The 12,232-nt window shown below is 43.6% G+C and overlaps 1 protein-coding gene across 3 annotated transcripts in view; it reads right to left on the reverse strand.

Annotated features, from left to right (window-relative positions):
• Positions 1-1,338: 1,338 nt before the first annotated feature.
• Positions 1,339-12,232, reverse strand: part of LOC144680813 (uncharacterized) — a 34,868-nt gene continuing 23,974 nt past the window's right edge. For 2 of the 3 annotated variants that reach the window (XM_078542222.1, XM_078542225.1), the window contains exon 3: positions 1,339-3,465. In XM_078542222.1, coding sequence (XP_078398348.1) covers positions 1,646-3,465 — 1,820 coding nt within the window. In that variant the 3' untranslated portion in view covers positions 1,339-1,645. Of the gene's footprint in view, positions 3,466-10,685; positions 10,821-12,232 lie in introns of those variants that run through there. The other variant, XM_078542223.1, reaches the window with a different exon arrangement.

Below are 12,232 nucleotides of genomic sequence, written 5' to 3' on the forward strand. Positions count from 1 at the left end.
CATTCCTTAGCTAATATCACCACCGTCAACACCCCTTTGTCCTTTTGTCTATGACATCTTTGGCAATCTCTTCTTTGCCTCCACCTAGCACTGGCCCTCTATCCAGCTCTACCTGTCCCACCCCCCTCAACCAGCTTATATTTCACCTAATTTCTATATTTCTTAGTTCTGATGAAGAGTCATACAGACTCGAAACATTAACTGTGTTCCTCTCCACAGATGCTGTCAGACCTGCTGAGTTTTTCCAGCTATTTTTGTTTTTGTACTAAAAATAGCGCCATTGGTCGGCATGCTGTTACCTGCCTCCATCCCACCCCAGGCCGCTTTTCAGAAGGTGGGATGGGGGAGTGGGAGGGCTACCCATGGCCACAAGTAGCGTGTAACCAATTGACCTAATTAAGAGCCGTTTGAGACCGGTTGCCAGAGGCTGACTGGGATTTTTCAGTCGGCTTCCAAGTCCCTGCAAATAGTGGTGGACGGCATGGCTGCCTGGAGGGAACCTCCCATAGGGACACTAGTGAGCCAATGTTTCAGGCAGACATAGAGACCCTCCCTGCCTGCCCAGGTGCAGTAACAGCTGCAGACTGCCCAGTGCAGGGGCTTCCTGTCAACAGTAGTGGTCTAGCTGCAAAGGCCATTTTTTATTTGAAATTTGAATGAGTTGAGAGACATATTGGTGTTCCCTCTCCTTCAATGATCTGCTGTGGGACTGTGCTGCTACTTTCAAGCAGAAGGGCCTCCTATTTGCTCTCCAGCTTCAAGAGCTCAGCCGCCTGCATCCTTCATTGAATGGAAATTGCCTGCTGGCCCCTAATTGGCTAATTCTAGGAAAATCAATGTGAGTGACTTCCCACACAGTATAGGCTGCTAACCCCCATTTGAGCATGGCAGTGAGGTCCTGAAGCCCACAGGAAAACCCTATCCTTTGTTTAGGAAATGAATGAAGAGGGAATTAAAATACTATAGCCAGGAGTTAGCAGCAAATCTATTGTCGGGAACTATGAAAATGGATTTGTGTGGTTGTGATGTTAAGTTTCAAAAGGTCAGGGAACTAGAAATTCAATCTTCATGAGTGTTGTTAAAATATAATATTGTTGAGACTCTATATAGAATTTGGAAAAAAGCAACCTCACATAATGGAGCTGAAGATATTAAAAGCCTCTTCCAGGTTTGTAGTAATAGAGAATAAATGTTTATGTTAAAAATGCAATAAGATGTAAAGTTATTATATTTTATAGCATTTGTTGCACACTTGAAGGTGCTCTTCCAAATATGGAATTTAACTTACACAGGAGCCCTCATGATTTCCTCCCACGTGTGATGGAAATCTTCCTTTTGATATTTTTCTAATAAGTATCTTTTATGTATTGAGCAGCATACACATGAACACAGATATATCATGCAAAACAGCAATATGTTGTTCAAAATAAATTCATTTACCAGATAACTCCAGCACAAAGGCATATGGTCGTTAGATAAACAAGCTTCTCATTAAATGGCACTTTGATGATTTATCAATTCATCCTGTCCTGCATGCCTGTATATTTATCTTTTAAATAAATTTTATTTCTTGATCAAAAATCCTTTGTTATCATTCAAACGGTCATGCAGTGAAATCACTTGGATCAACAGTTCACAATTCTACCTATTCCAATGGATTGGTTCGGTGAACCAGAAATCCTGAAAAGGATGATTGCATTTTATTGGAGGAATATAAACCATTAAACTGTTCCGAAGGCAACTGTAAATATATTTTATCTATTTCTTGTAGCTTTAATACAGCACTCCCTGAAGCTTGATCAATCTTTTTTTCCTTGTAGTCATCATATGTGTGGAGAACTGGTTTATCATTTTTATACAATGCAACGTGAACACTCCTGCCTTTGATGTAGATGTGATATGAAAAATAGTAGATGCCTGGTATTTGACATGTAAAAACTCCAGTTTCTGCATCATAGACATTGGCTTGATTGTACAGTGTTCTGTCAAAAACTATTGGTATTCCTGTTGTTGAATATGGAGTGGAGAGAATGGCTTTAAAACCTTGATCAGTATTTGACAATGACTGTATGACAGTTTCCTGTGGTGGACCTGGGGCACCCGATGGACCCGGTGGACCTGATGGACCTGGTGGACCAGGGATGCCTGGAAGTCCCTGTATTTCTGCATCACCAGATGTTTCCATGTCTCCTGTCAACAGGGTTCCAGATAGCAAAAAGTTAGAACGGCCTGGTGGACCTTGTTTTCCTGGATCTCCTCTGATGCCTTTTTGTCCTGGAGGACCTTGAGACCCATTTCGACCTTGTTTGCCAATTTCTCCGATAGGTCCAGCTGGTCCATAATTGCCTTGAATCCCCAATGGTCCTTGAAAACCAGGAGCACCATATATACCAAATTCACCAGGTCTACCTCTGGGCCCTTTATCACCCTGTGGACCGGGTGGTCCCTGTTTTCCTTGTGACCCTGGGATACCTTCTTCTCCTGGAATTCCTAATTTTCCTGGAACACCTGTTGATCCTTCATCACCTTGTAATCCAGGAATTCCATGCAGCCCTATTGCACCAGGTTCTCCTGGAGATCCTGGATTGCCATCTTCACCTGGAACACCTTGCAAACCTGGTAATCCTGTTGGACCTGGAAATCCTATGAGTCCTGCCATACCAAATTCTCCATCTATTCCTGGATCTCCTTTCGCACCAGCATAGCCATGCATGCCTCTGGGGCCAGCCTCACCTTTAAGGCCTGGCAAACCTGGATTTCCAGTAGCTGGTAGACCAAGTTTACCTGGCACTCCCTTTGGACCTGGAGAACCCTTGATCCCAGGAAGCCCTGCAAGACCTTGTTTACCATCTACTCCTGGCATTGAAATTGATATACCAGGTGGACCCAGTAATCCTCTTTCACCAGGTAGACCTGCAGCTCCAGGTCTACCAGATTCTCCGCTTTCACCTTTCTCTCCTGAGGTGCCATGGATACCGGGAATTCCTGGTAGACCTGCAATTACTTCTCCAAAAGGTCCTGGATCACCGCTTGGCCCTGGATAACCCCTTTCTCCTCTGAATCCAGGAAGGCCAATTTCATCATCACCTTTTTCCCCATACAGACCCAGACTTCCTGGTTCTCCAAGTTTTCCACGTTCACCTTTTAACCCTGGAGAACCTGGTGATCCTTGGGAACCAGCCTCGCCATCAATAGATTTTGTACTGACTCCAGGAGCACCTTTTGATCCTGGGGGTCCTTGTAGTCCTTGCTGTCCTTGAGGCCCTATGTCACCAGTTGGTCCAGAAAATCCTCTTTCACCCTTTTCCCCTGGTTTTCCTCGTATTCCTGGCTGTCCCACATAGTTTACTCCTGGTATTCCTGGCTGTCCAGGTGAACCACACATGCCTGGAGGCCCTGTATTCGTAGAACCTTTTGCTCCTGATGGGCCTCTTGGTCCAGGTAACCCCCGTGGACCTCTGATACCTATGAAAAGAAATAGGCACGGTTTACATTGTGACACCAAGAATATGTATTCCACATCATGTAATATTATTCTCCTGAACTTTACTAATTAATCTCTTATTGTCTTAAATCCAATAAAGAATTCAGGAAAAATGTATTTGCCCAGAGAATGATTAGAATGTGGAACCTGCTATGATGGGAAGGATTTGAGTGGTTTTTTTTAAATCATTCATAAAATGTGGGCATCAATGGCAAGGATATGTTTCCAGTGTATCGTAGCATAGTGGATATGTAACTGGCCCAGTAGTCCAGAAGCCAGAACTTATACTCCAGGGTTCAGGTTTCACCATGGCAGCTGGGGAATTAAAGATCAGTTACTTATATACATCTAGAATTTTTTTAAAAACTAGTTTTGGTAATAATGACTATGTGACTTCTAGATTATTGTAAAAACCTGTCTGCCTCACTAATATCCTTTAGGGAAGGAAACCTGCAGTCCTTACCTGATCTGGCCTATATGTGACTCCAGACCCCAGCAATGTGGTTAACCCTTAACTGCCCTCTGAAAGCCTCTTAATTGTAGCAAAACCCAGGAAACTGCAGTAGTTTAATAAAGTGTCTCACCACCATCTTCTTAAGGGAAACTTGGGGGGTTGGGGGTGGGAGGGAGTAACAAATGCTGATCTTGCCAGTGATGCCCACATCGCGTGAATAAATAAATTAAAAAATACAGAGATACATATAAACTAAAGCTGGTTAAACACATGACGGGGAAATATTTTTTTTATATTCATTCACGGGATGAGGGCTTCACTGGGCCAGCATTTATTTCCCATACCTAGTTGTACTGAGAAGGTGGTGGTGAACTGCTTTCTTGAACCGCTGCAGTTCATGTGCTGTAGGTACACCCGCAGTGTTGTTAGAAAGGGAGTTCCAGGATTTTGACCATAGAAGGTTATGCTGATTGCATTAGATGAAGTGAAGAGTGAGGAGGATCATGGAGAGTATAAACAGCAGACATGGACCAGTTTGTCTAAATGGCTTATTTCTGTGCTATAAATTCTACATCATTCCAAGTCTGTCCATCTGTTCAGCCTGTATTTTTTTATACATTTGTCAGGTGGCATCATTATGAATGCTTGGCTGAGCTCCAAGGCTATCTAATGGACTTAGCCCTCTTTACACAGCTGCAAAAGGAACTGATGGCTTTGTTTGATTAACAGTTTTATGAACTTGTAATGAGTTTATTTTTCTTTTAAGTGTTTTTTTGAAAGCCTGTTTGTTTATTTGGACAAGCTTGGATGTTAATGGATTAAAGTTGTTTTTTTCTGATCGGACTTTCACTGACTATGTTTGACAGTTTTATGAGCTTGTAAGGTGGTGACATTTTTCAAAGAAAATTTTGAAGGGCTGTAATTTCAAGCACATTTCAAAAACCTGCCAGTGTTGTCATATGGCTGATTGGTTCTGTACCTGGTGGCTACTGGAAGAGTGCTTCAAAGGCTCAGAAGTTGTCAAGACAATAAATCAATGTGAAACCAAACCACAGGGTGCCTTTTTACATTCATATCTGATTCTCCATACTGTAGAATGCAGAAGAGAACTTTATCCACAGGAAAAAAGTACTCTGATATATCTGAACTCTTATACAATGATGGTCAAATTGTCTCATACCTTTTAAGGACAGTGCTCTATGATCAATCACTGCATTAATAACATATTTAACTTTTCAAACAGCATCAAAATCCAACAGTTGAAGCTGGCAACAGCTTTTAAACTTGCTTATCAAATTGCTCCTCACTCCACAGCAGGCTTCTCCCAAGGCTCACACAAACTGACATACCTGGTGTGGTTCCTACAGCCTTCAGGAACCCACCTACCTCCACAGAATTAGCAACCTAAGGGAAAACTGAATTTGGAGTGAGAATTTGAAATAGCAACCCAACATCACTTTAACTGCATGTCGAGTTGCAAGCCACCACATTTCCCAACCCAATGGAAATGATGGGCGGTAAGAATAGGAGGGTAATTGTGAAATTACAGCCTCACACGCCTCCCATTTGGGCTTCCCAATGTGGGTTTGCTCAGAATTGGGAGATGAAAATTCAGCCCACTGTCCAGTCAAGTATCCCTATGGCCTATCTAAACCCATGTCCCTTACCCACTCCCATGTGCACTCACACCCCAACCACCTGTGCCCTAAGCCCCATTCATGGACAGTGTCAATGCACAGGCCTGGCAGGTACCAACACTTCACTATCAGTTGGTGCCTTACAATACAGCCTGGCATTCCAGGCACATCATCAGATGTGGACCATGATGATCATTAAGTTATGAGATGGAAAAAAAAGCAAAATACTACAGATCCGCCAAATCAGAAATAAAAACAGACACTGGTGGGAATAGTATTTTCTGTTTTTATTAAATTGTGCATTATCTGGCAATGTCTGCCCATTATTCCAGCCTCTGGTTACTTTGTCAGCCCCCCTCGAATATTGCATCTAGTTCTGGCTACTGGGACACAAGGGGCACATCCAAATCCTTGCAGGTGACACAAAAAAAGCAAGGTTGATCTCCAATGATAGGGAACTGGGTTAGGAGGAAGGACTGAAGGAAATGGGACTTTTCTGCTTTGATCGGAAATAACCAAAAGGTGATCTGATTCTGTAATGTATGACAGAAATGGTATGGAAAAGTTAGACCCAGAACACTACCTCAAAGTGGACTTATATAGTGGGAACGAGGACACAAGTTCAAAGTAGTCAAGGACAAAGTTAGGACTGATGTTTGGAAATTCTTGTTGATACAAATAGTAATTAACATAACAAATGTTCTTCTGGGTAACAGTTGAGGCAAAAGCTTGGGAACATTGAAGTGGCCATTACCAAGGAGAGGGTGCTAGGAAAACTGAAAGGTCTGAAGGTGGATAAATCAAATGGACCAGATGGATTACACCCCAGAGTTCTGAACAAGATAGCTGAAGAGATAATGGAGGAGTTAGTGGTGATCTTTCAAGAATCACTCAAGTCAGGGAGGGTCCCAGAGGACTGGAAAATCGCTAATGTAACCCCCCTGTTTAAGAAGGGAGTGAGGCAAAAGATAGCAAATTACAGGCCGATTAGCCTGACCTCGGTCGTTGGTAAGATTTTAGAGTCCATTATTAAGGATGAGATTTCAGAATACTTGGAATTGCATGGTAAAATAGGGCAAAGTCAGCACGGCTTCATCAAGGGGAGATCATGCCTGACAAATCTGTTAGAATTCTTTGAGGAGGTAATGAGTAGGTTAGACAAAGGAGAGCCAATGGATGTTAGCTACTTGGATTTCCAGAAGGCCTTTGACAAGGTGCCGCACAGGAGACTGCTCAGTAAGATAAGGGCCCATGGTATTAGAGGCAAGGTACTAGCATGGATAGAAGATTGGCTGTCTGGCAGGAGGCAGAGAGTGGGGATAAGGGGGTCCTTCTCAGGATGGCGGCCAGTGACTAGTGAAGTTCCGCAGGGGTCAATGTTGGGAGCACAACTTTTCACTTTATACATTAATGATCTAGATGAAGGAACTGAGGACATCCTGGCTAAGTTTGCAGATGATACAAAGATAGGTGGAGGGACAGGTAATATTGAGGAGGCGGGGAGGCTGCAGAAGGATTTAGGCAGGTTAGGAGAATGGGCAAGGAAGTGGCAGATGGAATTCAACGTGGGCAAGGGTGAGGTCATGCGCTTTGGTAGGAAGAAAAAGGCATAGACTATTTTCTAAATGGGGAGAGAATTCAGAAATCTGGAGTGCAAAGGGACTTGGGAGTCCTAGTCCAGGATTCTCTTAAGGTTAACTTGCAGGTTGAGTTGGTAGTTAGGAAGGCAAATGCAATATTGGCATTTATTTCGAGAGGACTAGAATATAAAAGCAGGGATGTGCTGCTGGGGCTTTATAAGGCTCTGGTCAGACCACATTTAGAATATTGTGAGCAATTTTGGGCCCCATATCTCAGGAAGGATGTTCTGGCCCTGGAGAGGGTCCAGAGGAGGTTCACCAGAACGATCCCAGGAATGAAAGGCTTAACATATGAGGAATGTTTGAGGACTCTGGGTCTATACTCGATGGAGTTTAGAAGGATGAGGGGGATCTGACTGAAACTTACAGAATACTGAAAGGCCTGGATAGAGTGGACGTGGGAAGGTTACGGGGAGAAGACGAGAGAATGGGGTTGAGAAACTTATCAGCCATGTTTGAATGGTGGAGCAGACTCAATGGGCCAAATGGCCTAATTTCTGCTCCTATGTCTTATGGTCTTATGGTCTTAAACAGTTGGACCTAATAGCTGAACTTAGAATTAGCCCTCTTTTGCATTGGCCTTTTTTTAATTACTCAGTCATGGGGTGTGGATGTCACTGGCTAGGCCAGCATTTATAGCCCATTCCTAATTGCCCTTGGAAAGATGGTGGTGAGCCACCTTCTTGAATTGCTGGAGTCCATGTTGTGCAGGAGCTGTTAGGAAGGGAGTTCAGGATTTTGATCCAGTGACTGTGCAGGAACGGCAATACAGTTCCAAGGCAGGATAGTGTGTGACTTCGAGTGGAAATTGCAGGTAGTGGTGTTCCCATTCATCTGCTGCATTTGTCCTTCTAGATGGTAGAGATCACAGGTTTGTAAGGTGTTGTTGAAAGAGTCTAGGTAAGTTGCTGCAGTGCATCTTGTATATAGTATACACTACTGCCACTGGTGGAGGGAATGGATGTTGAAGGTGCTGAATGGAGTCCCAGTCAAGAGGGCTGCTTTGTCCTGGATGGTGTCGAGCTTCTTGAGTATTGTGGGAGCTGCACTCATCCAGGCAAGTGGAGAGTATTCCATCACACTCATGATTTGTGCCTTGTAGATGGTGGACAGACTTTAGGAGTCAGGAGGTGAGTTACTCACTGCAGGATTCCAAGCCTCTGACCTGCTCTTGTAACCACAGTATTTATATGGATAGTCCAGTTCAGTTTCTGATCAATGGTAACCCCAAGAATATTGATAGTGGGAGATTCAGTGATGGTAATGGTATTGACTGTCGAGGGAAGATGGTTGGATTTTCTCTTGTTGAAGATGGTCATTGCCTGACACTTGTGTGGCGCAAGAGTTACTTGCCACTTATGAGCCAAGCCTGAATATTGTACAGGTCTTGCTGCATAAGGGCATGGACTGCTTTTGTATCTGAGGAGATGCGAATGATGCTGAACATTTATGAATCATCAGCGAACATCCCCACTTCTGACCTTATGATGATAGGAAGGTCATTGGTGAAGCAGTTGAAGATGGTTGGGCCTAGGACACTACCCTGAGGAACTCTTACAGTGATATCTTGGGACTGAGATGATTGATCTCCAACAACCAGAACTATCTTCCTTTTCTAGGTATGACTCCAACCATAGAACCATAGAAAAGTTATGGCAAAGAAAGAGGCCATTTGGCCCATCAAGTCTGCGCCTGCTAAAAAGAAACTAGCCATCCATTCTAATCCCATATTCAAGCATCCGGTCCATAGCCTTGCAGGTTACAGCATTTCAGGTGCAGATCCTGATACCTTTTAAATGAGTTGAGGGTTTCTGCCTCTACCACCAAACCAGGCAGCAAATTCCAGACACCCACCATCCTCTGGATGAAGAGGTTTTTCTTCATGTCCCCTCTAATCCTTCTTCCAATCACCTTAAATCTGTCCCCTTTTAATTAACCTCTCTGCTAGGGGAAACAGGTCTTTCCTGTCTACTCTATCTAGGAGCCTCATAACCTTGTACATCTCAATTAAGTCACCCGTAAGCCTCCTCTGTTCCAAGGAAAATAACACTAGCCTATCCAATCTTCCTTCACAGCTGAAATTTTCAAGCCCTGGCAACATTCTTGTAAATCTCTTTTGCATTCTCTCCAGAACAATGATGTCCATCCTGTAATGTGGTGACCAGGACTTTATACAAAATTCCAGCTGCGGCCAAACTAGCATTTTATACATTTCCATCATTACATCCCTATATTCTATACCTCTCCAATAAAGGAAAGCATTCAATATGCTTTCTTGACCACCTTATCCATCTGTCCTGCCACCTGCAGGGACCTGTAGACATGCACACCAAGGTCTCTCACTTCTTCTACCCCTCTCAATATCTTCCTGTTTATTGGGGAATCATTTTATTTGTTTGCCCTCTCCAAATACATTACCTCACATTTCTCTGGATTGAATTCCATTTGCCACTTTTCCGCCCACCCAACAAAACCATTGGTATCATTCTGGAGTCAACAGCACCCACTTCACAATTAACTACATGGCCAATTTTTGTGTCACCTGTAAAGTTCTCAATCATACCTCCCACATTTAAGTCCAAATTATTAATATATACAACAAACAGCAAGGGCCCCAACACTGAGCCCTGTTGGACGCCACTGGAAACCGCTTTCCATTCGCAAAAACATCCATCGACTATTACCCTTTGTTTCCTGTCACTGAACCAATTTTGAATCCAACTCACCACATTCCCCTGTATCACATGGGCTTTTACTTTTCTGACCAGTCTGCCATATGGAACCTTGTCAAACGCCTAACTAAAATCCATGTAGAAAACATCCACATCCACTTCTCATCAATCCTTGTTACTTCCTCAAACAAATTGATTGAATTAGTAAGACATGACCTTCCCCTAACAAAACCATGCTGACTATCCCTGATTAATCCGTTCCTTTCTAAGTGACAGTTTATTCTGTCTCTCGGAATAGATTCTAATAATTTGCCCACCACCAAAGCCAGACTGACAGGTCTATAATTTTCTGGCCTGTCCCTCGCACCCTTTTTAAACAATGGCACAACGTTCACAGGCCTCCACTCCTCTGGGACCTCACCTCCATCTAGCGAGGATTAGAAAAAAATCCTCAGAGCATCCATTATTTCCTCCCTGGATTCCATTAACAGACTGGGATACCATCCATCCAGCCCTGGTGATTTATCCACCTTCAAGGATGTCAGTCCCTACAGTACTTCCTCTCTCATTACTCTTAATGTATCTATTATTTCACAATCCTCCTCTTTAACTAGAATATCTGCATCATCCCTCTCCTCAGTGAAGACAGAGACAAAGTACTCACTAAGAACCCTGCCCACATCTTCTGCATCAATGCATAAATTACCTTATACATCCCTGATAGGCCCTACCGTTTCGTTAGTTTCCTCTTGCTCTTAATGTACTGATAAAACATCTTTGGGTTTTCCTTGATTTTACCTGCCAATATTTTTTCATATCTTCTCTTTGCTTTCCTAATTCCCAAGAGGAAACGCCTCTAACAATCAGAGTCCTCTTGCCAACCAATCACCACTTTCTTCTCATGCAGTATAAAGTTGTTATTTCCACTGACACTGGTATTCTTGTGATTGTCCTGATGAGTGCAAGATGAAAATCTTTGACAAGATGTCTTTTATTTGCATTATGGTCACTATCTCCAAAATGGTCACCCACTGCTACTTTGTCCACTTGCCCAGCTTCATTTCCTAATACTAAATCTAGAATTGCACCCTGTCTCATTGGGCTTGTTGCGTGCTGGCTAAAAAAAGTTCAAGAGAGTCGGGGGGCAGAGGAGAGTATGGTGACCATTACCAAGGAGAAGGTGCTAGGAAAACTGAAAGGTCTGAAGGTGGATAAATCACCTGGACCAGGTGGATTACACCTCAGAGTTCTGAAGGAGATAGCTGAAGAGATAGTGGATGCGTTAGCGGTGATCTTTCAGGGATCACTGGAGTCAGGGAGGGTCCCAGAGGACTGGAAAATCGCTAATGTAACCCCCTGTTTAAGAAGGGAGTGAGGCAAAAGACGGGAAATTACAGGCCGCTTAGCCTGACCTCGGTCGTTGGTAAGATTTTAGAATCCATTATTAAGGATGAGATTTCAGAATACTTGGAAGTGCATGGTAAAATAGGTCAAAGTCAGCACGGCTTCATCAAGGGGAGGTCATGCCTGACAAATCTGTTAGAATTCTTTGAGGATGTAACGAGTAGGTTAGACAAAGGAGAGCCAATGGATGTTATCTACTTGGACTTCCAGAAGGCCTTTGACAAGGTGCCGCACAGGAGGCTGCTCAGTAAGATAAGGGCCCATGGTGTTAGAGGCAAGGTACTAGCATGGATAGAAGATTGGCTGTCTGGCAGGAGGCAGAGAGTGGGGATAAGGGGGTCCTTCTCAGGATGGCAGCCAGTGACTAGTGGAGTTCTGCAGGGGTCAATGTTGGGGCCACAACTTTTCACTTTATACATTAATGATCTAGATGAAGGAACTGAGGGCATTATGGCTAGGTTTGCAGATGATACAAAGATAGGTGGAGGGACAGGTAGTATTGAGGAGGCGGGGAGGCTGCAGAAGGATTTAGACAGAATAGAGGCATAGACTATTTTCTAAATGGGGAGAGAATTCAGAAATCTGGTGTGCAAAGGGACTTGGGAGTCCTAGTCCAGGATTCTCTTAAGGTTAACTTGCAGGTTGAGTTGGTAGTTAGGAAGGCAAATGCAATATTGGCATTTATTTCGAGATGACTATAATATAAAAGCAGGGATGTGCTGCTGAAGCTTTATAAGGCTCTGGTCAGACCACATCTGGAATATTGTGAGCAATTTTGGGCCCTGTATCTCAGGAAGGATGTGCTGGCCCTGGAGAGGGTCCAGAGGAGGTTCACGAGAATGATCTCAGGAATGAAAGGCTTAACATATGAGGAACATTTGAGGACTCTGGGTCTATACTCGATGGAGTTTAGAAGGATGAGGGGAGATCTGATTGGAACT

The sequence above is a fragment of the Cetorhinus maximus genome, chromosome 5 (genome assembly GCF_964194155.1).
Source record: "Cetorhinus maximus chromosome 5, sCetMax3.hap1.1, whole genome shotgun sequence".
NCBI lineage: Eukaryota > Metazoa > Chordata > Chondrichthyes > Lamniformes > Cetorhinidae > Cetorhinus > Cetorhinus maximus.